General features: G+C 44.9%; 4 protein-coding genes and 1 non-coding gene across 9 annotated transcripts in view; 2 read left to right on the top strand and 3 right to left on the bottom strand.

Moving 5' to 3' along the window:
• LOC100122502 (E3 ubiquitin-protein ligase MIB1) overlaps positions 1-18,522 on the top strand; it is a 48,292-nt gene extending 29,770 nt beyond the window's left edge. Inside the window, exons 10-15 of one of the 2 annotated variants that reach the window (XM_008214333.4) lie at positions 13,182-13,401; positions 14,200-14,507; positions 14,962-15,136; positions 15,658-15,862; positions 15,976-16,262; positions 16,765-18,522. In XM_008214333.4, coding sequence (XP_008212555.1) covers positions 13,182-13,401; positions 14,200-14,507; positions 14,962-15,136; positions 15,658-15,862; positions 15,976-16,262; positions 16,765-16,905 — 1,336 coding nt within the window. In that variant the 3' untranslated portion in view covers positions 16,906-18,522. The remainder of the gene's footprint in view (positions 1-13,181; positions 13,402-14,199; positions 14,508-14,961; positions 15,137-15,657; positions 15,863-15,975; positions 16,263-16,764) is intronic. The other variant, XM_003424028.5, reaches the window with a different exon arrangement.
• On the bottom strand, positions 9,350-9,430 carry Mir1 (microRNA mir-1). The gene has a single exon (NR_039036.1). It is a non-coding gene; the product is annotated as a microRNA mir-1 (primary transcript).
• On the bottom strand, positions 18,511-23,533 carry LOC100122511 (dynein light intermediate chain). 3 transcript variants are annotated; one of them, XM_008214331.4, is made up of 10 exons: positions 22,990-23,455; positions 22,793-22,866; positions 22,598-22,714; positions 22,284-22,526; positions 21,992-22,202; positions 21,732-21,920; positions 21,534-21,648; positions 21,274-21,387; positions 19,852-20,017; positions 18,511-19,766 (listed from the first exon to the last, which is right to left on the bottom strand). In XM_008214331.4, the coding sequence occupies exons 1-10, from the start codon at positions 23,079-23,081 to the stop codon at positions 19,651-19,653; spliced, it is 1,437 nt and encodes a 478-aa protein (XP_008212553.1). In that variant the 5' UTR covers positions 23,082-23,455; the 3' UTR covers positions 18,511-19,650. The 3 variants fall into 3 exon arrangements, with proteins under 3 accessions (XP_008212553.1, XP_008212554.1, XP_001606117.1); XM_008214332.4 differs by having other exon boundaries at positions 19,112-19,766; positions 19,852-19,999; XM_001606067.6 differs by having other exon boundaries at positions 19,142-19,766; positions 21,250-21,387; positions 22,990-23,533.
• On the top strand, positions 23,520-25,211 carry LOC100122526 (39S ribosomal protein L15, mitochondrial). Its single transcript, XM_001606084.6, has 5 exons — positions 23,520-23,788; positions 23,869-24,023; positions 24,119-24,284; positions 24,362-24,521; positions 24,585-25,211. Exons 1-5 carry the CDS (start codon positions 23,681-23,683, stop codon positions 24,884-24,886), a joined length of 891 nt encoding a protein of 296 aa, XP_001606134.1. The 5' UTR covers positions 23,520-23,680; the 3' UTR covers positions 24,887-25,211.
• On the bottom strand, positions 24,950-27,421 carry LOC100122539 (WW domain-containing oxidoreductase). 2 transcript variants are annotated; one of them, XM_001606096.6, is made up of 7 exons: positions 27,179-27,317; positions 26,890-27,030; positions 26,504-26,805; positions 26,242-26,437; positions 25,980-26,165; positions 25,648-25,903; positions 24,950-25,568 (listed from the first exon to the last, which is right to left on the bottom strand). In XM_001606096.6, the coding sequence occupies exons 2-7, from the start codon at positions 26,982-26,984 to the stop codon at positions 25,359-25,361; spliced, it is 1,245 nt and encodes a 414-aa protein (XP_001606146.2). In that variant the 5' UTR covers positions 26,985-27,030; positions 27,179-27,317; the 3' UTR covers positions 24,950-25,358. The 2 variants fall into 2 exon arrangements, with proteins under 2 accessions (XP_001606146.2, XP_031778551.1); XM_031922691.2 differs by having other exon boundaries at positions 26,890-27,421.
• Between the last annotated feature and the right edge of the window lie 21 nt (positions 27,422-27,442).

Raw genomic sequence — 27,442 nt, 5'->3', positions numbered from 1 at the left:
AGTAAACGATTTTTCCGGACGTATAGGCGAGCCGCGCGTACACTCGGAGTATACGTGTACCGGCAATAACGCGCGGATCTATTGTTATGCGCGCGTATCCGTATATATACGTACGCCGCATTGAACAGCGGATTGGCGAGTCGGAATCCGATTGATTAAAGGTCTGTAAACTTCATTTGGTACATTTCATCGCGAGAGAGCGAGCGAAAGCGCCGCTGCCGGCGATGCGCAGCGCAGCCCCGTCAACACATTTGCAAATAGACAGAGATATTCGGCCGAGCATGAATGTAAATCTTCGCCGGCGGTAATTAGCGCGCGCGCAGCTGGCGTTGGAGGGACAGGACAACACTCGTAAATTCCTGCGCATCCGCCCGAGCGACGCGGATATATTTAACCTATAATACGTATATTCTTTCGCGCATAATTTTCAGCCATCAATCGCAGATAGCGGCAGCGATAGGTATACGACCCTTGATCCGTCGGATAGTATGTGTCTTCCTCTCTAGCGCGTATACTCGCCCGCTATATGTGCGCCGAGAAAACATTGATTCACTAAACTCATGATGTAATACGTCCATTCGAAATGAAGTTGGCCGGGGGCCAGAATCCTCATCGCAAAACATTGTGTATAGGCAGCAGCGGCGGCGGCGGCGGCAGCTACTACACGCTCGCTCACTCGCTCGCGCGCAAACAGCTTGACAGAGAAAATAGGTCCGCGCGCATCGCCCGCACACGGCTTTCATTTGCCGATCGATATGCCGAGCGAGAGAGAAAGAGAGAGAGAGGGCCGGCTTTTGGAAAGCCAGGCGCTGCCGCTACTGCTGCAGCCCCCGAAGACTTCCTCCGCGCCCTGCGCGCTCTCTTTACACTTTGCTCTCTCACTCTCCGCAGCGGAGCTTTTTCGCGACTATACACATGTAGCCCATTTTTGGCTTTGCAGTCGTTCTTGCTACCTATATACCAGCGCTGCTGCATCTGGCCGTCAGTTTTGAGAGATTGAAAGGGACTATTGTTCCTGATTGTCGAACGATTTTCGATTCTCTTTCCCTCGAGCTTTAATATTCAGCCGCGCGCCGCGCGGTGTATGGCGAGAGCCTCTTAAAAGGCGAGCAAGACGTTTTATTGTCCGTAGATCGGGCTGAGGCCAATACGCGATAACGGCCCTCTGATCTCTCGCTGCTGCGGGGCGAAATCGTGCATTCGCCCGATAAGTTACACGTGTGTGCGGGGGTGTGTTCGTGTGTGTAGAGGACGGGATTCACGAGTGTGGGAGAGAGAGAGAGAGAGAGAGAGAGAGAGAGAGAGAGAGAGAGAGAGAGAGAGGATGTGCAGGCAGTGCGCTGGCCCCATGCGCTGCTCCGTCTGCGCGAGCGAGCGGCTGCACGGCATATCATATTGATTCCTGGGCATGGGCTAGCATCCAGCAGCGACGGTGGCTCCGCGTGGACGATGCGCCACTACGACGCCGGCGACGGTGCCTGATTTCGCCCGGAATACGCGAGATCGAGCTTTATTCCGGGATATCTCCTATTTTGAGATTCCCCAACAAGTTCGAAGCTCGCGCATGACGAGCTTTATGCTTGAAATCTAATCGGGAGCTTTTTGCTGATTTCGAGTTTTGAATTTATACCGTGCGTGGATTTGAAATCAAACTAATGGACAAACTCCGCGCTGTCCGGACACGCAAACTATTCCCGCCGTTACGGCTACCAACTGTGCAGCGTCTTCATTTGTCCCGACGATATATCTAAAATTTAATTAAGTTCCTAAATCTTGCCGGGCCGAGAGAGACGCGCACATGTGCATCCCCCGCAAATCTCGAGATTTGCATTCCATAACTTTCCGAAACGCGGCCCATTACCCTAACTTTGATTTACGCGAAAGAATGCGCGCGGCCGCGCGTGTATAATGAAGCCTCTCGCCGAAAATTCGAGGAAAAAAACGAACGTCCGCGTAACTTCGGCCCCGAATTAAAAATTAATCACGCGGAAGACCTCACTCTCTGAACAAAAATTCTCAAAGCCGAGAGAAAGCTGCAGTCGAGGAGAAGAAAAAAGGCAGCAGCGGTCCGTGCTTACCAGGCACTCGCTCTTTCTCCGCACCTTTGAAGCTTTCCGCGCTGATGTCAGCTCCGCTTGCAGTCGTCCTGAAAAGCTCGCCGCGCGCTTTTTGATTTCTTTCGCTCATAATTGTCGGCGCGCGCGCGAAGGTGCGTGCGCGTTTTTTCCATTAGCTGCAGAAAAATCGGCGAATCGTGCATCAATCGTACACTGACGTATTTTAATCGGGAAAGCTAACTTCTTTCGAATAATCCCTTCCGATGCTAACTCGTTTTTTAACGCACGACTATCGGCGCGGCGGCGCAAAATGCACAAAGGTTATGAGCAGCGAGGTTTTTTTATTAATGCGCGCGTTGTCCTCGAAACTTGTTCGCCGTTAAATTCGGCCGCGCTGATGCGGCCGACGAGTTGCAACATTCGTCGACGGGAAGGGAGAGAGAATAAAAAGCTCACAGCCGAAATAGGTCGTACAATATGCATCAAACAGATCGGCGCGCGCACTTGCTGGGCTAAACCGTTTATTGCGCACGGCGTGGCTGTTCCGCTCTGTCTCGTTTGTTATCGCTCTCGGGCCAAAGGGCAAATTGTTGTTTTTTTTTTTGCTCTACTACTGCTGCTGCTCTATACTCCGCACGTCATCATTATCGTCACTCGTGTACTGGCGTGCGCACGGCTTCAAAGTCAAAGGCGAATAATTCTCGCGCGCGTGTATCAATTTCCCCGTCACGAGCCGGCGCCGTGTGTCCCAATTCGCCGATAATTCAATCCGGAAAAACTCTCTTTCTCAGCTCTTCTGTCTTTTCTCGCTAATTACGTAACAATTAATCTCGGGCTCTGCTCGTTAAAAATCTTTGTCGCGCTCCAACTTTTCCCTCTGTCTGAGCGAGAAAAAGGACGAAAATCTCGAGGTCCGGGCGAAATGAAATTACACATTCAGCGCGAGAGAAATCGAGAGAGAGATCGAGAGAGAGCAAGAGAGAGAGAGAGAGAGAAAGCGGAGTCCGGGGTCTCCGCCTGCGGGGTAGAAAAATCGTGTTCTAGCTATATCTCTTCTTTCTCTCTCTCCGCAGCGGCACATCCGCGCGGCGCACGATGCAGCGACACGTCGGCGTTCCGTTTGTTTCGCTGATTTATGAAACATAGCGGGGACAGAAAACACAGCGATTCCCTCCCCCACGCATCAACCCTTTCTCTATCTCGCTTATACTCTCTCTAGCTCGTATACCATACTCCTTTTTCTTCCGCTTTCGGGCTCGCGCGCTCGCGGCGCTCGACAAATAGAACAACGAGTCCTGACGTCACGTGTAACCACGCCTCTGGCCCAGCAGCAGCGCCGGCGGCGTCGGTACAGAGAGTGCGGAGCTATATATACAGCCGTCGCTTCCGCGGTGCGCTGTGGGTGTGTACGCGTCGGAGAGACCCAAAGTCAAGCGGCCAATTCACTTTCCGCACACTCTTTTATGCATATTCATTTGCGGACTGTCGCCGTTGCCGCGGCGGCAGTATAGCGGCCTATTGTCGACGCGGCCACTATTACGGCCGCGACCATTAACACGCGTAATTTCACTTTTCTCCCTCTGGCTCTCTTCCCTCCGGCTCGGCTAATAAACTTATACAGCCTGTCGCGTAATGAGCGCGCGCGCCTTATTTTCTCGCGCAGAATTTGAAAATATCCTCGCTGACAAAAGTGTGCTGCAGCGGAGATAACAGCTCCGCTTTTTTAGCCTGAATTTAGAGAGAAAGAGAGAGGGAGCGAACGAGAGAACACCGGCGGACGGGTATTAAATTTTGCCGCGCGAGAGAGAGGGCCGCGAGCACGTAGCAACGGAATTTCGAAGTGTTTAGCAATATCTCTCTCGCGAGCTCGCTCAACTTTTATACTTAAAACTTGCGCGCGCGCGGAAATTCCTAGGAGCTAGCTTGATTCTCCCCCGTCTCTCTCTCTCTCTCTCTCTCTCTCTCTCTCTCTCTCTCTCTCGAGATAATTTAATACACAGAGAGAGCGAGAGAGAGAGAGAGAGAGAGAGAGAGAGAGGACGGCAGCTGCTGCGGGAGCTCGTATAAACATTTGCCGAAATTAACGCCCGCGCGTTAATGGCTCGGAGAGGGTTTTCCGAAAGAATGCATTACCCCGCATCGAGAGCTGCTCTGTGCGGCGTATAAGGGAAGATTCCGGGTACGCGTAGATAGCTTCGACGAGAGCCGATGCAATTTCGTTCCAGCTGGACGAAGGACCGCATTAGCAATACCATCCGGCTTTAGTTTAGCTTCGGGAGTACAGAGTAGAGGAGAGCGAGAGGGAGATGGGAATCTATTTACCGCTGTCCCATTACTTTTCCCATTTTCTTTTTAAAATTGCCCCGGTAAATCCCCGATGCGCCCGTGTGCGACTCTTTTTTTATTCCCCGCGCGCTGCCGACCATCGACGTTCTCGCGAACAAACAAAGTCTCGCGCATAATGGGGTGTGTTCGCAAGAGAGCGAGAACGTGTATGTGGAAAAAAACGCTTTTAATCCATCCTCCGGCCGCTATTTTTTGGATAAAATTCAATCGCGACGACAACGGCTGCATAAAAGCAAAATAAATTAGAGTTTCCGCTGCGCGCGTGTAGTTCCGAAAAAAATGACGCGCGCAGCAGCCCCCGTCATCAAGAACAATACGCTCTCGACAGTTACGGAACAAAAGCCGATTTCCAGAGTAGGTACACGCCGTGAAAAAAAAAACGCGACGAGGGCGAAAAAAGCGCGTAACGTGCAGGGCTTTTCCGAATCGTCGCGGTGTAGTAGTGGGGTACTTACCAGTGTGTAGCTATCGCGACTCGATGGACCGCTAATTGATTTAATTGATTTCGCGCACGCACTGCGTCATCATTGATGCGCGCGTGTGTATCTCTCTGGTATACAGCAAGGGCCACGCAGCAGCGTGCGCGCAGCCTTTGTCGCGGCGGGCCGGGGGTGGAGGGCGACACATTAAAATCAACGAACCAGCAAGAGTGAATTGCCGCTCAATGGCGCGAAATACTGCACGGGGATGTGCACGAGTGAGAGATATATCGCGCACGGTCTCTTTAATAATAAGCGTGCTGCTGCAGCTTTCGACATCGCGCGACTCGCGCATTGTGCGGAGGCGTTGTGGTGGCGGATTCTTTTTGCTTTGATTATTGGTTAAATATTAATTCACTCGGATTGCCGTGATTATTGAAGCGGCCGCGAGTTATCGGGATTTTTTGCCACAGCCAGCGGCTATTGCATTAATTCGAAAGGATTGCGGTCAGACGACCTCTCGACGAGAGGCGGGAAATTCGAAACGCGGCATGCTCTCTCTTTTTTCAGTGGAATTCGAGGGCGATTCGGATCCAATTTTCGGACAGTGTGTCGAGGCATTTTTCGACCTGTGTGCCGAAAAAAGCTTTATTTTTCGCTCGTCGGCTGCAGCTTTTAGAGTCCACTTCTAAAATCGCCGAGAGAGCTGTAACGCTGTGACAACGAGTGGTTTTACATCCTCCCCGAGGTCATATACGTGCGCCCTGCGAATAAGTCCCCGAATTCGCAGATCTCTCCGTATATCCGCTTATAGAGCGAATTTTCACTGCGCTGCGGCGGACCACTGCACCTTTGCATATCGCATCCATTTATATTGCTTATGAAAGATTCTCCGGGTATTTTCTTCCTCTCCCAGACGTGCATATACGTGGTTGTACCCGCAGCGGCCCTGGCGAATTTAGCTGCCGGAGGCACATTCTTCCACGTCTACCATTCCGTTAGATTTAAAGAGCGTTATATAAAATATATCCGCGTGCTGCAGCAGCGGCGACGCGCGGTTGCATTTCCATAACAATTGATAATTCAAAGGCGGGAAGAGAGAGAGAGAGAGAGAGAGAGAGAGAGAGAGAGAAAGAGAGTAAAAAGTTTAAATCTATTGTATCGCGTCTCGGCGGGTTCGCGGCGCTTGGAACCTCGACAATAATCGAAAGCTCCGCCTTGAGAAAGTATTATAGCTTTCGGACGAGAGAATTATCGCGCTGCTGGGCGCAAGACGAACGACTCGGCTGCGCGAGCTTCTCTCTCATTCCGTAAAACTTTTATCATATTCTCCGCTCTAACAAAGTCATCAATCTTCTCGAAAAAAATAAAAATCTCCCGCGTCAAATCAAAGATCATCTCGAAAGCTCCTCGCCCACCCACCCACGAAGATCGAGCTTCTTCCTCACTGCTCCTCGAAGGTGCGGGTACAGATAGGTGAGTGTGTGTGGGTGAGTGTGCAGAGGTATTGTAGGCGCCACTCCCCGATCGAGCGCCGAATCCGAAATGTGTGCAGCCCTCTCTCGCGTTCTCTCTGCAGAGATCCCCAGGCCCGCCGTCGCGGGGCGCGTACGCGCGGGCGCCGCACCGCCGGCGTTGAATCGACCGACGCCGCTGCTGCTGCAGCCACGCCACCGCTCGCGCGCCAGGACTACGACTATTAGATGGCTTGGAGCCAAAAGCTTCTTACTGTCCAGCGAGCTTGCGCGAGTCTGTGTGTGTGTGCGCGCGCGCGCGTCACGTAATCCTGCAGCCCGCAATTGTGTGTCGTCGTCGTCGTCGTCGTCGTTGCTGCGCAGAGAGCGAGGCGGCGGCTGCTGCTGCCGCTTCTTCTTCTTATCCGCGTCGCTCGAATTAACGCACGCCGTACACAGTGCAAAAAGAGAGAGATCGAATTTTCGAGGGGAGGCAGGCAGACAAAAGCGCGTGCATGCCGCGAAATTTGCCGAGCGTTAATTAAACCTGCAGCTGCAGAGAGCACGTTTTGCTCCGTTAGAGAGACAGCGCTGCACGGGGCGCAATTGTATTTATAAGAGCCGCGTGCGCCCGTGTGTCGAGAGGTGAAATTTAATTTTTTTTTTGTTTCGACTCTATACTCCGCTGTTTCGGTTTGAATTAGGGTTAACCGGCCGCGGATAAGCTGAATTTCGTGCGCTCGCCATTCGGAATAATTCTCTGATTGCAGGAGAGCACGACGATTTTTTCCCGTGTAGTTCCGCGAGCTTTTTTCCAGCCGTGATGAACGAGGCCGGTGCTTTTGAAAACGAGCCGGAGAGAGCTCGTGACAAAGAAAAGTACGCCGCCGTTGCCGAGAGCGCGATGAATTAAGTTAGTGATTTATGGGGAACCGTGTTTTTAAAGTCCTCGAGCTTTATTCCGCTCCCGCCCTCTCTGTTCCTTTTCGTTTCCCCAGCGCGTTCACTTTGAGTATTTTTAAAGGCCTTTCGCCGGAGAAAGAGAGTGGAAAAGGAGGATTTTGGAGCGAACTAGACTGAGCAGGAGCTTTAATCGCTCTCGTAGCGTTTTTATTCACTTCATAGTTAATATTCGACTGCATGGCCGGCGTAATTGCGTGCTCCAATAAAAATGCGATTCCGTCCGCGAGCGCGGTGCGTCAAAATAACGGCTCGTAAACTTAAATTTAACGAACTCCAGTTATTATTAAACCTTATAATTGCGCCCCGGCGCTTTATTTCAGTCAGCGTCAACTCTCACCCCTCCCTCACCTATATGCATTACGTAGTAAAATACACAACACTAGCTAGCTGCTATACCAACTCCCTATTTTATCCCCGAAATTCCGAATGCGCATCAAAAGCTTTTCGAATCCGCCGGCGCGCGTAGCTTGCGCACGGATCACGGAAAATACCTGCACGGCCATAATACCGGCGGATTAAGAGCTTCGCGGTTACGTAAACGCTGCGGCGCTTCGTCAAACGCCGTACAAATATTTGAGCGCGTCGAGAGACGAAAACTCCGACGAAATATATTGTTGCGTAGTAGAGAGCTTTCACTGATGCACAATCGAGCAAAAATTCCGCCCGAGAAGAAGCTCTGCTCGTGCGCGGGCGTGTATGCAGCCGCGGTATAAACAGACTCGAGAAGAGGAAGGAAGGAGCTTCGATGTATATAGCATAACGGCTGCGATATTCCGAGCGCAGTATCTCCGCCTCCTATCCCGGCCGCGTCGATTCAATAAGAAGAAGTAGAAGAAGAAGCCCGTCCGCGAGAGTGTGGATTTTTCTGATTAGCCCCGTCGACGGCTGCGCGCGAGAAGAAGTTGGTCCGGCGCGTGATCCTCCTGCCGAATGAACTTTCTCTCGCTCTGTCGGACCTTTGTCTTATTTCCTTAAAAGTTGAGTCGCGACGCTTCCCTGTCTGTCTGTCTGCCTATCTGTGTGTGTGTATATAGCCGTCGCTCAGTCATTCGCGGCATGCCCGAGACTCTTCCCTGCTCCCGCGAACAAATGCCCGAGAAATGACGAGAAATGCACTCGACACCTTTTTCTTTCCTTTTCGCCTTCTTTGGCCTCTGCCGAGCTATATTCGCTCTTTCTCTCTCCGACGTCCTCCTCCTCTGCTTCTCTCCGCGCCGCCAGCAACTACTCGGGTTTCCATCTGTCCTTTAAAGCACCTCGCGCCGGGCCGCGTGCGTATTCTATATCTGTAACAGATCGAGAAAAGTACACAGGGAGATGGAGATGGAGAGAGAAAGGGAGAAAATCGTGCGTGCAGCGAGCGAGATCGATTAGAGAGAGATGCTGGGGAGAGGACAGAATTTGCGGAGAGTGATAAGCGTCGCGGAGAAAAGCTGACGTTTCGCTTACGTGAGAAAACTGCCGAGTGGATCGCGAGCGAATATACGAAGGGGACGACGAGTCTCTCTCTCTCTCTCTCTCTCTCTCTCTCTCTCTCTCTCCGTCTGGATGGATTTATCGAGCCGACGCTCTTTTTTTTATCAAAGAAAGGGCAATTAACGGCCGCGTTTGTGTGTGTTTTCTCGGCAAAAAATCGCGCGCGCGATACACGTATGGATCTCGGTGGGTCGTGAGCAAGGCCGGTATATAGGGAGGGAGAGAGAGAGAGAGAGAGAGAGCGGAAATAGCCCTTGTAACCGGAGAACCTATATCTGGAATTCCGTGAGCGCTGCTGCAGACCGTCCTATTTTTGACTCGCGGCGGCTGCAGCGGCGTGTACTGCATGTCTCTCGTGCCTCTTTGGCCCAAGACTCTCTCTCTCTCTCTCTCTCTCTCTCTCTCTCTCTCTCTCTCTCTCTCTCTCTCTCTAGCGATTGCCTCGAGGTAAGTTATACAATCGCGCACGCACACGGATGTATGTACATATAGTTACCCATAGGATAGTCAAACAAGATGGAAATTCCTCCTCGGAGATCGAGAGAGAGAGAGAGAGAGACAGAGAGAGAGCGAGAGAGAGAGAGAGAGAGTGAGATTCGATTATGACGATGAGTATCTGGCAGCGTTGAAAAGCCAGAGCGCGGCTCCATACTTCTTTACATTCCATACGTCACGTGCACTATGGGAAGTAAGGAAGCACGGAACAGACGCTCGGCTCGATCGACTTCTTTTTCTTCTTCTTCCTTTTCTCTTCTCCTCTTGAGTATCGCGTGCGATCACCGATGTAACTCACTGAAGATCGGTAGAGCTGCTGGTGCAAGTTGCGGTAAAGGGACGACCGGCGAGATCGGGAGCAGAAGATCGAATGAGGGATAGAGAGCGATGAGAGGCCTCATCCTCCTCGGACGATCGCCTCGAACTGAATGCCGATGCCGGCAGCTACAGGCTACTTACTTACGAGGTCGCGCCGCTTGTGAGCCCTCTAAAAATGGCCGCTCTCTCTCTCGCTCGCTCCACCAGGGGTGCGTGCACGGCGGCTCGACTCTCTCTCTCTCTCTTTCTCTCTCTCTCTCTCTCTCTCTCTCTCTCTCTCTCTCCTACTGCCGCATGTAAGCTTACACTTGACTAAGAACAAGAGGAAGAAGAAGAAGGAGGAGGAGAGTGAGAGAACCAAGCGGGAGACTCGCCACCGCGGAGAGAGAGAGAGACTACTGCGCTAGCTGCCACTGCCGCTGCTGCTCTCCCTCGTAGAGGCGTCTCGCGCCAAATTTGTCTTTATCCGAAAATAGCCCGCCGATATGCCGAGCGTCCCACGGCTCCGCCACTATTCCTGGCGGCCGCTGCTATACTCGCTATCTCCGCATCTGCGATCTCTGCGCTGCTACCGAGAATATTCCTTTCTTCTAAGCTTACAGCGCCGAGAGCACTGCGCGCGCGCTATGCAACGCTTGGAGAACGCGCGGCTCGAATTTACCCGCGATCGAGCTTTCGGCGAACACGATTCTATACCGGTCTGAATCATCCCGATGGACGTTGCGCGTTTTGTTATTTTTCGAAGCGCCGGTAAACAAACCTGCATCGCCGAGTTCGATAAGAGAAAGAGCGATTTTTTGAAACGTCGAGAGGATTTACGGAGATGGAAAGGAACTGAGTAATGGCTCTCGTGTACACGATCGTAAGTCAATTTGCGAGGATAACTCGAGTCGAGAGAGCTCGACAAAACGGCTCAATTGTCCTACAGCATGCTGGATCAGACTCTAGTCTCTGCTCGTTCACACGTAACGCGGCCTCCGTCTCTCTGCAGAGAGTACACTAGTCTATTTATACGCTGTGTTAGTAGCGTCGCGGAACAGCTCCATTTTTCTTCAAACTACACCATTACCCGCGAGAGACAGACGTTGAGCTCCAAACACACGTCGCGTCCGAATTTTCCTCGCGACTAGCGCATCACCCTTTTAGTCTCACTCGCGGCGTTTTTTCCCTTCTCATTCCGTTATTAAAATCCGACACCGAGGATTTATTCCACTTTGTGAAAATACAGCTCGGGGGAGGCGCTAACATTTTTTCATTCCCCTCCCCTCTCCGGATACGTGCTTTACGACTCCAATATCCCGGACTATTTTTAGGTCGCGCGTGCGTTCGCTCATATACGCGCATACATATATATGTATCTTAAAAAGCCGGCTGAGATATGTGACGATCGGAGAATTCGCCGGCGGAATTATGGCGGCCGAAATGAAGTTTGAAGCGGTCCTTGTGTAATCGATTCGCATATTTCAGTTTTATGTTGATACTCGCGGCGGCCGCGCGTTTTCTATTTTACACTGATCGACTCGCCCTCGCGGAGTCATCTTGCGAGATTTGCATATAACGAAGCGGAAATGCAGCGCTATATACCGCGCGCGCTGCTGTGAAACGGCTTCGAAGTTGGTTAACGCTTCGGGCATGTGTCGTTTTATTTTTAGAGTCTTTAATTTTATTATTTTACTCTCAACTTCCGATTCATCTCGCTGTTTACATTGCACTCCAGAAACGTCGCATACACTGTCTTTTTATTTCGGACAAAGTCGGGATTAATCATAGCGCGGAACTTCTTTCGGCTGCAGCATACTGTATAACATTATTCTATTTAAATTTTCACAAATATTCCGAACAGCTGTTGTCCCAGCGGCAGCGAACGACGAGTAGGTATAACGACCGCACAGCTTTATTTTTTACCGTCGTCCGAGAGAGAGAGAGAGAGAGAGAGAGAGAGAGAGAGAGAGAGAGAGAGAGAGAGAGAGAGAGAGAGAGAGAGAGAGAGAGAGATGAGAGAAAACACCTCCCGGCTCGCTTTAAAATCCCGACCGGGAGGTACACCTATACTAAAACTTCCCGCTGCGTTTTTCCCCGCGACGCGAGCGAGCGAGCGAACGCTCCGTAATTAGAAGCCTCGTTTTTTCCTCCTCGCTCAGCTTTGCAGCGAGCTTTTTCCCGCGTGAGTTTAATTACTCGACTCTAGGAAAATACAATAATAAAAGCTTCTTGCCTTTCCTCCCCCGTATTATACATATACTATGCATTGGGAGAGGGGCGAGCGAGTATATAAGTAGTTTTCTCGGTTTCCTCTCGAATAGGCGAGAAAGAAAAACTGTGCCGACTGCTGCACCGCGAGATGCACTGGCACACACGTGCGTCTCAGACGCTTCCGGTGGTGAAATCGTCTCTCGCTCCCCGATGCAGATGTGTCTACTGCCTGGCGGGAGAGAATATAAGGGACATGAGAATTTCGGTTTATCGCCCCTTGCCAGTCATCGATGCTATAATTACGATGCGCTACAATGCACGTTGCTGCTGTTGTTTTTTTATTTTCATTATTTCGATCGTGTATAAGATTGCGACTCGACCGGCAGTTATAAATAGACGTTGACGTTCGGAAGTTTTCGTCCACTAAAACTGCGGTTAATTTTACACTGCGTATGAGTTCATTGCGTTTGGTTTATTTATATAGCGGGGATCATTTTAGCGATGTTTTCGCATTGTTCGCGGGCGTCGTGAATTCTCTATTGTGTATACATTTTTAAATAAAAACTATGTATTCTAAATAAATAATCTGCCGATTCTACGCCCGTTGCATCTCGCGCTGTTCTCATAAATACACACAGGCACACACACACACAGTCGGCAACCAGTCAACCCACATTCTCGGCGCAAAAAATCTCGTCGCGCGCGCGTGTATAAATCGAATTCCCGCCGGCAAAATATTTACATAACTCTCGCACGCGCGCACGTCCCATATAACCGGGTCATCCCGTGCGCGCGCTGATATAGACAGAGGAAAGCCGACAACTATATGCGCTATGTAGGAAGGAAAAAGATTCGTATACAGCTTACCTCGCATGTGTGAAACTTAGGCGATGATGCGAAATCCGGCGCGAGTCGCGAGCCTGTCGACGCCACTCTGCCGACTGCGAGTAGCCGCTACGCTGCGCGGGAAGGAGTGCCGATAATCGGGCCGGAAATAGCGTCACGCATACGAGAGCGCGAAAATACACAGGCTTCTCTCTCTCTCTCTCTCTCTCTCTCTCTCTCTCTCTCTCTCTCTCTCTCTCCGTCTCTCGCTTGCTGAAGCGATGGAGCGCGGCCAAGAGAATCACAGGCCCCCTACCGTCTAGTCCGTGTTTTTCTTTACAAATAAATGCGCGAGTGTGTAAGAAAAGAATAATTTTTTTCTTCGTACACACGCATAATACATTCGCGAGAGAGAGAGAGAGAGAGAGAGAAAGAGTGAGAGAGCCCGAGGCTCTGGAAATTCCAGGTCGAGCACATGCTCGACGGGCCCCGAACACGTGCGCGCCACATCTGGGCCTCCGCTGCGTCGACCGACCCCCGCTCGTTTTCTCGCACGCTTGTATTAGTAATATTCGGCGGATGACGGCCCGATGGTGCTTCTGTAATACGAGTGACGGGATCCTTCTCTGTTGCAGCGCTATGCGAGTCTTGCTGTCGAAGCTGCCGCGTCCTTGGATCGTCGACGAGAAGAAGGACGACGGATACACTGCGTTGCACCTGGCCGCCCTCAACAACCACGTGGAGGTGGCCGAACAACTGGCTCGAGCTGGCAAAGCCGATCTCGACCTGCAGAACGTCAATCTGCAGACTGCACTGCATCTTGCCGTTGAACGGCAACACACGCAGATCGTCAGGGTAAGAGGACGATGATTGTGTGATAAATTTGTTTTTTTCAGAATTGTTATCTGCTGCTGTAATGACGCGGAGGTTTTATCGTTTTCCTGCGAGATTGGTGCACCGAGTTTTTATCGGTTGATTAATTGAGCGTATTATGAGCCCTCGCGTTATTATTGTCGCGCTGATGACGATCTTATTATTGGGGTTCATTGGCTTTGCAACGCGTGCACGTGTGATAAAACAACGAGCGCAGCGTAAATATCGCAAAAATCGCGATGATACAAGTCGATATGAAGTAATTCGATTGAGCTATACGCTGCGATGCATCGATTTATTCGATCGCATATTTTATATTACACTAAAATAATACGCGGGAAATATGCGCGGGCGCGAGGTCGATCCGATAATATCCGAAAATTCCGTATTTTACTATTGCCGGCGGAATTTCGTTTGATCGCGCGCCGTACTCTCGCATTGAATTTCCATTCGATTATTTTCAAATTAACTTCGCGCTCTCGCACAAACGCTATGCGCACGGTACATTTTGTTACGCGTAAAGTATAATTAATAATTTCGCGAATTTCAGAGAATCCCGAGAAAAATAAATTCAATACCACGTTCAATTTCGCGAAAGCACAAACACAAAAGAACGTGTCCGGGCGAACGCGAGTGTACGATTAATGACGGCTCGAAAGTCGTAAATTCAAAAGGCAGTCGCGGCCGCTCCAAAAAATCAATAAAAGCCCGCCTGCAATACAAATCAAATCCATCACTCCGACGAATGAAAAACAAAATCTCTATCTCTCTCTCTCTTAGCTGCTGGTCCGGGAGGGCGCGAACCTGAACGTCGCCGACAAGGACGGCGACACTCCGCTGCACGAGGCCCTGCGTCATCACACCCTGTCCCAGTTGCGTCAACTGCAGGACGTCCAGGACGTAGGCAGATTACTCATGGGTCTGGGGGCCCAGGGTCAGGACAAGAAGAGCAGCTCGTTCATCGCCTGCTTCCTCGCGGCTCACGGCGCCGACCTCGAGCTCAAGAACAAGAAGGGACAGACGCCGCTCGATCTGTGTCCTGATCCCAACCTCTGCAAGACCCTCACTACGTGCCACAAGAATAAGGAGTGAGTAGAGATTCTCGCGCGACTTTCCTGCATTTTTTCCTCCCTCTCTCGTCGGCTCTCTTATACGTAACGATCCGACTTCACGGCTCGGGGTTTAATCGTCCAAAGCGCGCGCTATTTTTCTCGGGCTTTCCTCGCGCTGAAATCGGGGCAATTCCGCGGTTAAAAATGAAGGACGATTTTTCACGCGCGACAACTTTCGAAAAAAGCTGCATAAATAATGCGTCCTCGCTTTCCAGTCGGGCATAAAACGAAAGAGAGCAGAGAGAACTCGAAAATTCCCGTTGGAAAAAGTAATGCGGTCGGAGCCGGGGTGAGCAAAAAACAAAAGTAGCGGAATCGCGAACCGCACGCGGGGGGTGCGGAGTGTCGAATGAACAATTCAGTCGGCCAGAGCCGTTTCACACGTGCGCGCACACACACAGAGAGACTGATGCATTGCGTTTTCCCGCAGCCACAACATCGAGAGCTCAGCCCCGACGACGGGCATCGACGAGTGCCTCGTGTGCTCGGATGCGAAACGCGAGGTCCTCTTCGGACCCTGCGGTCACGTCACCTGCTGCAACGCCTGCGCTCCTCGCGTTAAGAAGTGCCTCATCTGCAGGGAGAGCGTCGTCAACCGCACCAAGGTACGTGCATATATTGCTGTCCCTTTTGTTGTATACCTTATGTCCTCTTCGCTTCGCTTTACGGCCGGTGCCGAAATTGCCTTATTAGAAAGTTTAATTTGGGAAGAGGAGCTTTCGCGGCTGCTGCCGGCTTTTTTTTTAAGGGGAAAATGTTTGACTCGGAAAACGCAGCAAGTAGACGCGGAATTTTAAATGCAAATGGTTTATTCCGCAGCGCGCGGCTGCATTCATGCGAGTAATCTCAGGTGAATAAATTTCGAAACAAACATTCAAATGAGAAATGTCGAGTCGGCGGGACGCGAGCGCAGATAATTTCGCGCTGTTCCACTGCCGCCCGCAAAGTTGGAACAACGCAATTTTTTAGATTAACGAGCTCAAGTTTTTAGGGGATTTATTTGACAAAAGTTTTCTGCTCCAAAGCGATATGCAGAGACCGAGATATGTCGGTCAGGCCTGTACTAAGAAGTGCCCTCTTGTCATATGTATAAGCATCCCTGTAATCCCACTGATTGTAATTGCAGATCGAGGAGTGCGTGGTGTGCTCGGACCGCAAGGCCTCGGTGCTGTTCCGTCCCTGCGGCCACATGTGCGCCTGCGATAGCTGCGCCTCCCTCATGAAGAAGTGCGTCCAATGCCGAGCCCAAATCCTACACATGCTGCCCCTGACGATGTGCTGCGGCGGCGCCGGAGACGTTACCTACGTCAAGGGATGCAACGCCACCGCAGGTAAGGATTTCGCTTCGTATTCGACTGAATTATTCCATTACAGAGCTGCTGAAATTGAAGCGATCAATTACACATGACAAACCAGTCGACTAAAAAGCAATTATCGCACGCAGCAGCAGCTTTAGCCGAGCTCAAAGGTAGCCAGGACCCAGAGGACGAGAAATTGACCGCTAACAACACGACGCCCGCCCAGTTGCTATCCCCTCGCGAGGTCCAGTCCAACCAGCAGCAGGCAAGCTCGACCTCGGCGACGAGCAACAACCCCAGCCAACAGCCGCAGCCGCAGCAGCAGCCGGCGCAACAGCAGCCCGAGGGCACGCTCATGAACAACGGCAGCCGCGACACCTCCCACAGCGACATCCAGAAACTGCAGCAGCAATTGCAAGACATCAAAGAGCAAGTACGTATACGATCGTCATCGGAAAGCACCTTCGACCGTCTCTCTATCTGTCCCTCGCCCTTTCCACTAAGAGCGGATTGGGGCCAAGCTGAATCACACCGCGAGCTCTTTCGCTCTCGGGCTCTTGATTGCTCTCGCGGCTAAGACGAAGCGAAATCGCTGATGGCGCTGTACGCTTCCGTTATTTCGCGCAGAGCTTCTTCCTCTGTACTCCATCTCTCTCTCTCTCTCTCTCTCTCTCTCTCTCTCTCTCTCTCTCTCTCTCTCTCTCTCTCTCTCTCTCTCTCTCTCTCTTTCTTTCTCGGATTGCTGTCCGAGAGAGGGAATATTTCTCGCTTCTGATTTTTCTGGATGTCTGAAAATTCTAATTTGGAGATAATTGAGACCTCGAGAGCTGCTCTGTTCGGGCCCAGCGTTCCATTCTTATTTAACGAGACGCGCCGCGCACTCATTCTTATCTCTTTCTTCCTTAGCTAACTCGACCTCTTTCCTTCTATTCTAGACAATGTGTCCGGTATGCCTGGATCGCCTGAAAAACATGATCTTCCTCTGTGGCCACGGAACGTGCCAAATGTGCGGCGACCGAATGTCCGAGTGCCCGATATGCCGCAAAGCCGTAGACAAACGCATTCTACTCTACTGAACCAAGACTGCTGAGATTACGCATGGCCCCTCGGCGCTTTCCGCAACGAGAGTTCTGCCCGCCGCGGGAATGCTGCCTCCTTCACTGCGCGTATATAAGTGTGCGTCTGCACGGGAAAACCCAATGTAATGCTAAGCACGACAGAGAAACAAAAGAGAGAGCTTCTGAGACTGTATCCGCTGTAGAAGTCTGCGAGATATTAAGCGAGAAGATGTTAAGCCAAAATGTTGTTGTTGCAATGTAAGCGATTGACGAACGATTTCTTCCTTTTATCAGACTTGTTGATTCGAGCTTTTTTTTGTTATAAGGTATTGTTTGTTCGAAGACTTTTATTTTTAGACTTTGCCGTTTTCTATTGCCTTTTTTTTTACCGAATTTACAAAAGAAAAAGGAAAACATTTGGGTATACGAGTGTTGTTGAACACTGTTGTTTCGTTGTAAATGTGAACGAAGAAAAAAAAATCGTTGCAAAGTACAAATTATCAATTGTTTTTGCCGTTGAGTTGATAATTTTTTGTATCTGCAAGCAAACTTTGATATGCATGAATCATGTATAGTGTATACATTTCATAGGTGATTAAGCCTTTACATTTATAACATAATAAATAGGGCCTGATATTTATTCAGATCGATTACAAAAGTAATTTTTGTAATGCACAATGATAAGACAAATATGTATTGAATACGTGGAAATTATTTTTTTCTCCCATTTAATAATGAAAAATATTCATTTCCTTCAATAAAAAATATCTATATAAGTAGATAGGATTTAAGGATCATTAATAGTCATAATAAACCAAGGAGAAATGGTTAACTCTTTGATTTTCAGAAAAATGTTCATTAACTCAAGTGGGCATTTTTTGTCCTTCATTACATAATAATTAATAAATGTAATAAATATATGGCTGTGAAAAAAATTCAGTTACTTTGTATCAATGATCAAAACACACAATTTCTGTACGCCATATTTTTCATAAATTTAACATCATAATATTGCATGACAGTTTTTGAATATCAAAGAGTTAGGGTATTGTCAAAAAGATGCGGGTTGAGAAAAGTGACGTCTTGAAAATATATAAAGAATCCTGTATGAATTGTTTTTAAGCGCTATTTTAGCAATTAATATTTCTAACAAAATATTTACTATCATGAAAGTATATTTCAAATAGCGATATTTGAAATAAACAATTAAGTGGCTCTAACTGTAACTAAAGCTTGAATTGCAGTATATTCAATCGAATTTGCAAATTGTAAATAATTTTATGTACTGTTCGGAGTACTTAAGCAATCGAGATTCATTTATTGAATGCACATGTATGCAGAAAAATATGTATTACATGTATTGTATAAAACGAAATTTTTTTCAGAAATTAATTAATCAATGCAAAAAGTGATAATTTTGTGAACAAGACATTCAATTCAAAATATTTTGGATTACGGAAATTTTATTTGATACATTAACCATGATTGTGATGGATAAGCTCGTGCAAAAAACGTGTTTTCCTTTCAACTTTCACGATCAACAAGTTATATTTTGTGTTAGCATAATATTTCAAAATAATTATACTAAAGTGGAAGGTTCAAGGTATTCAATAAAGTTATAAATTATGTTAAAAATGTATCCTTTTATTAATGACTTTTTCGCATAGTATCTATTGCAACAAATCATATATCAAGTTACATATTTTTCAATTGCATAGATATAAATACAATTTCAAATAACCAATCTAAGGTAGCATAAATATTGTATAATTTCAGCTTTATAAGCAGTATTAAAAACAACTTCAATTATCAAGAAAAATTCTAACATTTAATCAATTTACTCAGTTTTAGTACTCAAAATTTCGCATTGAATTATTGCGAATCAAATGTTCAAAAATTCAACAGAAATTCGCAATGAAATATGTAACGAATCTTAAATTTATATCCCACGCACTTGAACCATGCTAATTTAACAACATGCATTGATCTAAGTATTGCGATGAAAAATATTTACTACACCATACTATTAATTTGGATCTTTTTACTTTCAGTCATCTTGATAGTAGTTTTCTTGATACTTGACAATTTTGTTCAATTTATACTAGCAATGCATAAAAAAATTACATCAAATTCAATGTACAAACCAAGTCCTTACAGCAACTTGATTACAATTACTTGTGCAAACATAATACTTCCTTGTATCAACAAGGAATTTTGCTATCACTCAGAGAAAAAAAAATTAAACAAAACAAAATTACTTTGTGGCATCCCTTTAGTACGAAATTCAAAGCTTTTTTTAAATACAAGTATTTTCGATTGAATGAAATATAAAACATATCACTCGTCGAGCATTTCTGCAAGAATTTACTAGTAAAGCCGTGATGGCCCCATAATTTCTCTGGCACTGTTTAACTTGCTTCACGTCCCTATATTTTAGGCGCAAATTAAGGAATGATTATTGTCAAGCAAGTCTCGAAGTATGTCAAGGAAAAGCAAAACTGAACAAATTGACGTATATGAGTTTTGTAAGTACAGTACTGCGTTTAGCGCTGTCGTATATCGGTCTCGCCGATAGCCAGACTTTAATCATCAATAAATTATAAAGCCGAAAACGCTTTTCGGAGTTTTTCCCGACAGTATATGACATGCTTCGTTTACGACATTGTGACTTGACTGTTAGAGACAATGACGCAACAACCGTACAAGATTGACAGTTTTCCTGTTTTTGTTTACTAGAACATGCAGCGATCACTCGTCTAGCTTTCAAGATTCAGTCAAGTTGTCCTGATCCGTGGATGGGATCTTTTTTGTTTTCGTTATGCGATCCAGTTCCGCCGCAGCGTCATTTCGCATCGCGATCTTATCAACAACTGCAGGGTCTGCACGAAATTAAAAAAAAATTAATTTTATTGGTAAGCCGTTAGCTATAGCAATAAAACGTAAGCGGATGGAATTCAACGTTACCTGTTTTTATGGGACTGACTCCAACGCTGCCTGGTGAACCCGGGCCACCCGGCGAACCACCGGTCTTTTTGTGCAGCAACGAGTTGAAGAAATTCGCCAACACACCTTCTCCCGAGGGAGTTGCACCGGTACCTTTTGGATCCAACTTCTTATTTGGCGACGCAACCTACGTTTAAATCTTTCAATGCGTGCTTGGTAACAGTCATAAATGCAATATATAGCAAATGTCAGATCGATCCATGTGATGAATTTGTAACATGCTTTCAAGGGTTCGTTACCAGCCCCAATAATTGTTCTTTTTTAATACTCACAATCGTTTTTACTGGATGCATTTAATCACAATTTCACCAATTGTGTCAGGGAGTCAAGCTTAACAATGAACAATCAGATGCACACACTTTTATCGCAGCAATGAAGTTTTTCATGCTTGGATTATTTGTAAATGCTCCATGAATGTAATTATTTTCATATCTTTTAGATAGTACTTATCAAAGTGCTTGCAGTAACAACAAAATATTTAAAAACATAAATAAATAAAATTGCAGAATCTCCCTTTTAGTTGATATGATAGCTTTTGAGAGATGTTTGTAAGAAAGTTACCTACATTGTTAAAACGGGGTAAAAATGGACAATACAAGACTTTACGAATGAAAGCTACCACCAATCTACATTTACTTCAACAGTGTGTAATACTTATTTCATTATGCAAAGCTTTATTTAACATTTTATTTTGAGTAAATGATTGCAGTATATATTAATTACCCTGTTTAATCAACTTTTCAAATTATTTTAATATTTTGATGTGTTTATTGTAGCAACATGCCATAGTTATAGACAGCACATTAAAAATAATATATGTAAATAAAAACTTTGGACTTCAAATTTTACACTGGAAAAGAGAGGGTTGTTTCATGCAATCATATCGTATTACTGAGGATTTCAAATGCATCTAAATTTAGTAACAACTTCTGCAATTTTAGAATTCAAGAATAGGACAGTTTTGCACTTTGAAGTAGTTCAAGAAACTGAATTAAAATTATTTCTGCAGAAACATTCATGTGTTATACTTTGAGTAAGTAGTTGATTTCTCTCGAAAAACAACAATCCAGCAGAGAATCTGAAAAATTATCCTAACCAAGCATCAGTTTATGAATCTTTTGAGAATTAGCATGAATATTATGTCACATCTTGTTACGACAATGAGGTCCCATTGAGAAAAGCTAATCCATTATGAAAATGAAATATGAATTGACGTACGAACAACCACGATCACGTCTTAAAGTTGTTGTTAATCGAGATGTAGTAAAAATTAGTGATGTCATCTGTTTTTTGTATTATTTGACTGAATGTTAAGCACCAATGACACTGAAAGCATGCTAAAATCAAAATGGAATAGACCTGCACGATTGGGCCCGTGCTTGCCTGATTCCTCGTCGTAGGCGAACGGGACTCTTTATTGCCCATGAGATGTTCCTGTTGCCTTGTCAAGAAAGCTTGCTCGTCCTCGGTTTGAACTTCAACTTGACGCTGAACACTCTAAACAATTAAAATTTCAAAAATTTTAATATACATTTTCTGCTAACACTATGTGGATATACAGTAATCCATATTGAAGACAGTTATAAATAGGCATAGCACAGTTTATTTGAAGATACGCGGAAATTCAATAACGATAAAAATACCTTTCTGTTTGAGGGTGGTTTGACAATTACATCCCGATAATAATCGTCAGGCTTCATCGATTGCAAGTTTTCATGAAGGATGCTAATTTTCTTCATATTATCCCAACCTGCTGGACTATAGTCAGACAAAGTTGTGAACGAATAATTTAAAATACTAAGAAAATAGAGATTTTAGAACTTTATGGCAGATATACTTACATCAGGACTGCATCCTTTTCCACAACTAAAGCAGGTGTTCTAAAAGGCAATGAGTAGATCCTATGTGTTAAATATTTATACAGAAGATCGCAATTCTTATCCTCCTTTACTGATGTATAAAAAAGACCTGCACCATACTGAAGACAAAATCGTCTTATCCATTGTTGCATAAAGTCAAAATGCTCATCCCTACAAATTTAAGTTGTAAATGGATACATTTGTTTCAACTGAAAGATTGTTACTAATATTATAAAACATACCTGTAATCATGTTCCTTCTCTAAAGTAGACATATAATCTGTCTTTGTAATTACAACAACTATATCTAGTCCTAAATTAGTTGTTAATACTCCATCTGGTAAAGGTAAATTATCAACAGATTCATCATCTAAATTACGACTGGTTCTCCTCAGAGGACTTCCTGGATCAAGGTCATCACCAGGTTCAGTATAATCTTGCCACTTTTTCTTAACTGTAACGTGAAAAAATTGAGTTAGAAAATACTTCCAAGTATTGACTGCAATCCAAACTTGATCAGAGTAAATGAGCTTACTTTGTTGCCGACAGTCTTGCCAAGTTTGTTTGAAATCATCATTGTCTGAGGCAAGCTTGTCAATATGGTCTCCTAGAACCCTGGACCAAAATTGTAACTGATCCAATAATGCCCAAGGCGTAGTCATGGCTGCTACTAGCATCACAAGAGTATTTGGAAATCTTTTTGCATTCAGAGCAAATTTCAGAAGATTTGCGTGACCTGGATCTCCATCTAGCACCCATACCGATAATCTTGTTTGATCTACAAAAATTTCAATAACAATAAATATAATTACAGACTACTATTAAATAAAAGTATGTTTTGATATCAACCATCTCTGTAATCATCTCGAACATCGATATAAGCATATTCTAGGCCAGATCCTTTCTTTGGGTCTTCCACACCCTGCAGTTTGGCAATAAGCGTAGTCTTTCCACTTTCATTGTCGCCTGTAAAGAAAGAAAAAGATCAATAACAAAGCTACCACCATCCCATGCATAACTCAGTATAAGTCCTCCTATACTCACCCAAAACAAGAACGTTTTTGTTTGATGGTAATTTGTTGTTGCTGCTGTTCTGCACCTGCGCTAAGATGCTAGACCTGAAGAATACAAAGATAAACGTGAATATGCAAATGCCCATTCATTGGAATGCAGGAAGTGTCGCCGTGACACCCGTGGTGTATGAAACGTCCTCGGAAAAGCTAACAACTTTTCGCACTCACCACAAATTGTCCTCGTTCTCGAGTGATTTGTCTTTCTTTTTGGCTTGAAAATCATTGTTCAACAGGCTTGTGTCAAAGGTTGCAGATGCCATTTCTTGTGCATTTAGCCAACGGCGATAGTTCGTCAGTGTCAGGTACCAGGATTTCCGGGCGAATGCGTGCGTGAACTACGTGCACCAAACTCTGCTCCTTGGCTTCTGGGCCCTGGCCTGCTGCCCTTCACCTTTTTTTCTCTCTTTCTCTCTCCCTCACTCTCGAAAGGTGTGCCCACACCTCTCTGTACTGCGTTTCCGTTACTTATTTGAGGTTACGGTTACGGTACGGAGGACATATTTCACCATATTAAATTCAGACTGTGCAGTGAGTGTGCGGGCTGCTGGGTCTACGCTGGTGCTTCAACAGGAGAGAAGAGAGGGCTAGGATCTATAGATGGTCTCGCGTAGGTGAAAATACGCGAATCTAGGGTGTTATGAGTCATGTTTGTTAGTGGAAAAAAGTTGTTATTGGTAAGCTTGCGACAAGTGGATTTCAACGTATCCGCGACTAATTTCGGAGCAGTGTCGACTCAGTCTTAGCTGGTGCAGCATGGTTTTTATTCCTACCGGTTGAACACCAGTTTATTAATTTCTTATCCCTTGAATAGGACTGTTTTGTTATTTATGACAGTTTGTTGATTGTGTAACAAATCACGATGGCTCAATCCGGTCTAGTTGGTCGGGAGTTGGCTCTGACAATGCTCAGAGTATTGCCCAGAGTTTGCTTGGGTAACCTTAGGCCAAATCCTGGCTCCAGACACAAGGTAAGATTTTTTCATTTACGCAATGTTTCATTTTAACTAAATCTGAGTATCCAAGTGAACAATGTGATTCATTCGCTTAGAAAAAACGAGGTAGAGGACAGCACGGAGGAGACAAGCACGGTTTTGGTAACAAAGGTTCAGGACAGCGACAGAACTTTATGAGGACTGGATATGAAACTGGAAATACTCCATTCTATCTGCGTTTTGGTTTTGAACCATACTACAAAGGTCATCAGTAAGTTCTAGCAGAATAAGCTTTCTTTGAAAAACATATTTGAGTACTATTATACTGATATAATCTATTATAATAAAAAAAAATCTTTTTTAAAGTTTAAGACGACAGTATCCACCTATGTCTTTGGAACAACTTCAATTATTAATTGACACAAATAGAATAGATACCAGTAAACCCATAGATCTGACAACTTTAGTCAATACCGGAATTATACCTGTTAAACCTGATTGGAAACATTACGGTATTCATTTAACAGATGAGGTAATTGAATTTCTTTGAAGCTCCAAAATGTTTGATAATTGTCATAAATTTACAAACCAAATTTCAATGTCTATCAGGGTGCTGATCTATTCAAAACAAAAATTAACATTGAAGTTCAATGGACTTCAGAACCAGTGATAGCAGCAATTGAAAGAAATGGAGGAGTTATAAGGACAGCTTTTTATGACATGAATAGTGTTTATGCTGCTGTCGATCCAGAAAGACATTTCAAAAGAGGTATTCTAATGATTGTATAAAAGTGTTAAACAAAACATAATCAATGTATATTTCACTTTACAGGTGAACCAATTCCACGTCGAATGCTACCTCCAGCAGATTGTTTGGAGTATTACTCTAGCGCAGAAACTAGAGGGTATTTAGCGGACCCAGAGAAAATAAGTGAGGAACGATTGGCTTTGGCGCAGAAGTATGGTTATGAGTTACCCAAAATAGAGGATGATCCTGATTATGACATGTTGAACGCTCGCAAAGACCCTCGTCAAATCTTTTATGGACTTGAACCAGGATGGGTTATAAGTCTTAAGGACAAGGCCATCCTTAAGCCAAAGGCAGATTATTTGAAAGAATATTATACTAGTTAAATTTTTTACAGTATAAATATTGTTGATCAGTGACAAACAAAAAACAAATGTACTCTACAAATGTAAGTTGTAAATAATTATTATTCTAGATATAATAAGAGTATAATACAATTCATAGTTCTTGATTTAAACACCTTGGATTATTTCACATAATACATGGAAATTTGATTATTTATCTGGTTTATCCATATTGGTTTGAATGATAAAAAATAATTTAACAACTATAGTTGAAGCATGAAGTTTCGTGACTATAGTTTTTAAAAGACATTGTAAACTTCTAGCAAATTTGTAAATAATTACATCATAAAACATACTCAAAATCAAATCTTAACCAAACTATTTATAACACAGCTTTAAAATCACCAATAAATTATTAAATATATGATACATAATTTACAATTATACTCCATGTTCCAAAAAACATCAGTCTTGTGCATATGTTAATATTTACAATCAGCGTTAACTTTTTTTATCACGTTAAAGCTAAATCGTACCACAACTTGTCCCTTTTTACAACATTAAGAATCATTTCTTGACTAACTTCCCACAAACGAGATGCTAATTGTGCATCCAATGCAACATTAGATACCTCACATCGGAAGCAATTGTTAAAGTAAATACCAGTGGCACCTTCTAATTCTGCAGCAGTAGCACAAAACACTGGAGTACTAGCTGCTTGTTGCTGATAAAACAAATAAATTATCAATAAATATTGGTACAGCGAATAGAAAGCTAAAATGATCAGTAAAAAATGATCTTACCAAGGACTTTGTGAATGGTCTAACAATTGCAAAAAGTAATCTATAGACCCAATAATGGCGTGGCAATCCAGATGAAACCATATTGCCAGGATGACAGCTGAATACACTTACAGAAGGCCACCTTCTTGCCAGCTCTTGAGCAAATAAGATGTTGCACAGTTTTGAATCATTATATGCTCCCATAGCCCAATATTTGTAGGCAGGAGGAGATAAAGTTAATGGGTGAAGATCTTCAACTGAGGAGATTAATGAAAATCTGAAAAGAAATATGGTTTTGTAAATGAGCTTCATGTCACATAACTCTAAGAGTACTTTTTAGAATATTGCTTTACCTGTGTGATTCACTAGACAAAATAACTACTCTAGAACTTTGACAACTTCTTAATGGATGCTCCAAAAGTAATGTGAGATAGAACTGAGATAAATGATTTACTTGAAATTGCATTTCATAACCATCTTGAGTTAAAGTATAAGGAACTGCAAACACTCCAGCATTTAATATAAGAATATTAAGTGTTCTACAATAAAATGAGATTATATATTAATAATTATTAATACAATTTTATTATAGTAAAACAAAATTTTTCAAATTACCTATATTTTTGTTTAAATTTGGCAGCAGCAGCTTGAACACTGTGCAGTGAACACAAGTCCAAGTGTAAAATATCACAAGTTACATTTTCTCTTTCTTGTTGTACTTTCTTTACAGCTGCTTTAGCTTTTTCTAGATCACGACAAGCAAATACAACTGTGCATCCATGTAAAGCTAAAGACCTTGCAGCTTCAAAACCTATACAAAATTTTAAGATGTTAATGCCAAATGGTTCTTCATAGAATTGTTTAACGCATAACTTACCTATTCCTGTATTGGCCCCAGTAACCAGAGCAACTTTGTTTCTCAAATCTCTTCCATAGAGCACTGACAAAGCAGTGCTGGTACCATCAAAGCGTTGCCGCACTGGCTGGGAAGACTCTCTGTACTCAGTGGCGAATGCTAATCGTGGATCAGTATAAGTAGTTGTGCGATTAGTATGATCCACAAACAAAACCTGGCCTTCACTGGAAACACATCTTTCCCATCCAGCAGGTAATTCCCCTTCGACGATCTTCTTCCTACCAGTTTGAGGATGGGTCCACTGAGTGCATTTTGTAAAGTGGCTATACAAAAATATACATTTTGAGTGATTTGTAAAATAAGTAATTAGCATAAATAGAACCATTTTAAATGAAAAATTTACTTACTTCACATAATATACATTTCCATCAAGACTGGCCCGCTCCTCCCATCCGGGCGGCAGCTCGTCCTCGCTGTCCGAGTCATTTAAAATTCCAACCATGTTAACTAGACTATCACGCTTCGAGCTTCGGGTATTTCATACAAAACTGATGAGAAGAAGAAGCTTCATGTAAAAGTTAAACAGTCAAAAAATACTAATCAACGCGATTTTAAGTTGCAGCTAACATGACGGTCAACGCCTGGACACTTGAACCGACGTCTCGGTACACGTGATTCGATTCGCTATTTACTTACACAAACTGCAGACGAAGTATAGCGAAAACTAAGTTTATAAGCATAAGTATTATGAAAAAAAGCGAAAAGATGATTGCGAATCTGCCACAGCAGTAGACGGCTAAGGCCGGTTGTGTCGAAGGCGATTCGACGAAAATAAGTTATAAAATTCGGATTTCATTTGGATATATAAGTAATGTTAACAAAAACGTCCCTATAAGTATCCAAAATTCAGACAGCGAATCGTGGTTGAAATTCACTAGATTTCTATCCAATAAATCCACG

Source organism: Nasonia vitripennis, chromosome 2 (assembly GCF_009193385.2).
Source record: "Nasonia vitripennis strain AsymCx chromosome 2, Nvit_psr_1.1, whole genome shotgun sequence".
In the NCBI taxonomy this organism is placed as follows: domain Eukaryota; kingdom Metazoa; phylum Arthropoda; class Insecta; order Hymenoptera; family Pteromalidae; genus Nasonia; species Nasonia vitripennis.
The sequence above is the reverse complement of the archived record's forward strand: the minus strand, read 5'-3'. Positions and strand labels throughout refer to the sequence as shown.

Bases quoted from the DNA above. Each gene is read 5' to 3' on its own strand.
- LOC100122526 (XM_001606084.6), top strand. From the start codon at position 23,681: ATGGCTCAATCCGGTCTAGTTGGTCGGGAGTTGGCTCTGACAATGCTC. The intron at 23,789-23,868 runs GTAAGATTTTTT...TCATTCGCTTAG, and splicing joins ATCCTGGCTCCAGACACAAG to AAAAAACGAGGTAGAGGACA. The intron at 24,522-24,584 runs GTATTCTAATGA...TTCACTTTACAG, and splicing joins AGAAAGACATTTCAAAAGAG to GTGAACCAATTCCACGTCGA.
- LOC100122539 (XM_031922691.2), bottom strand. From the start codon at position 26,984: ATGGTTGGAATTTTAAATGACTCGGACAGCGAGGACGAGCTGCCGCCC. The intron at 26,438-26,503 runs GTAAGTTATGCG...AATTTTGTATAG, and splicing joins TGGGGCCAATACAGGAATAG to GTTTTGAAGCTGCAAGGTCT. The intron at 25,569-25,647 runs GTAAGATCATTT...TTGTTTTATCAG, and splicing joins GACCATTCACAAAGTCCTTG to CAACAAGCAGCTAGTACTCC.
- LOC100122511 (XM_001606067.6), bottom strand. From the start codon at position 23,081: ATGGCATCTGCAACCTTTGACACAAGCCTGTTGAACAATGATTTTCAA. The intron at 21,921-21,991 runs GTATGTTTTATA...TTAAATTTGTAG, and splicing joins GAGAAGGAACATGATTACAG to GGATGAGCATTTTGACTTTA. The intron at 19,767-19,851 runs GTAACGTTGAAT...AATTTCGTGCAG, and splicing joins AGTCAGTCCCATAAAAACAG to ACCCTGCAGTTGTTGATAAG.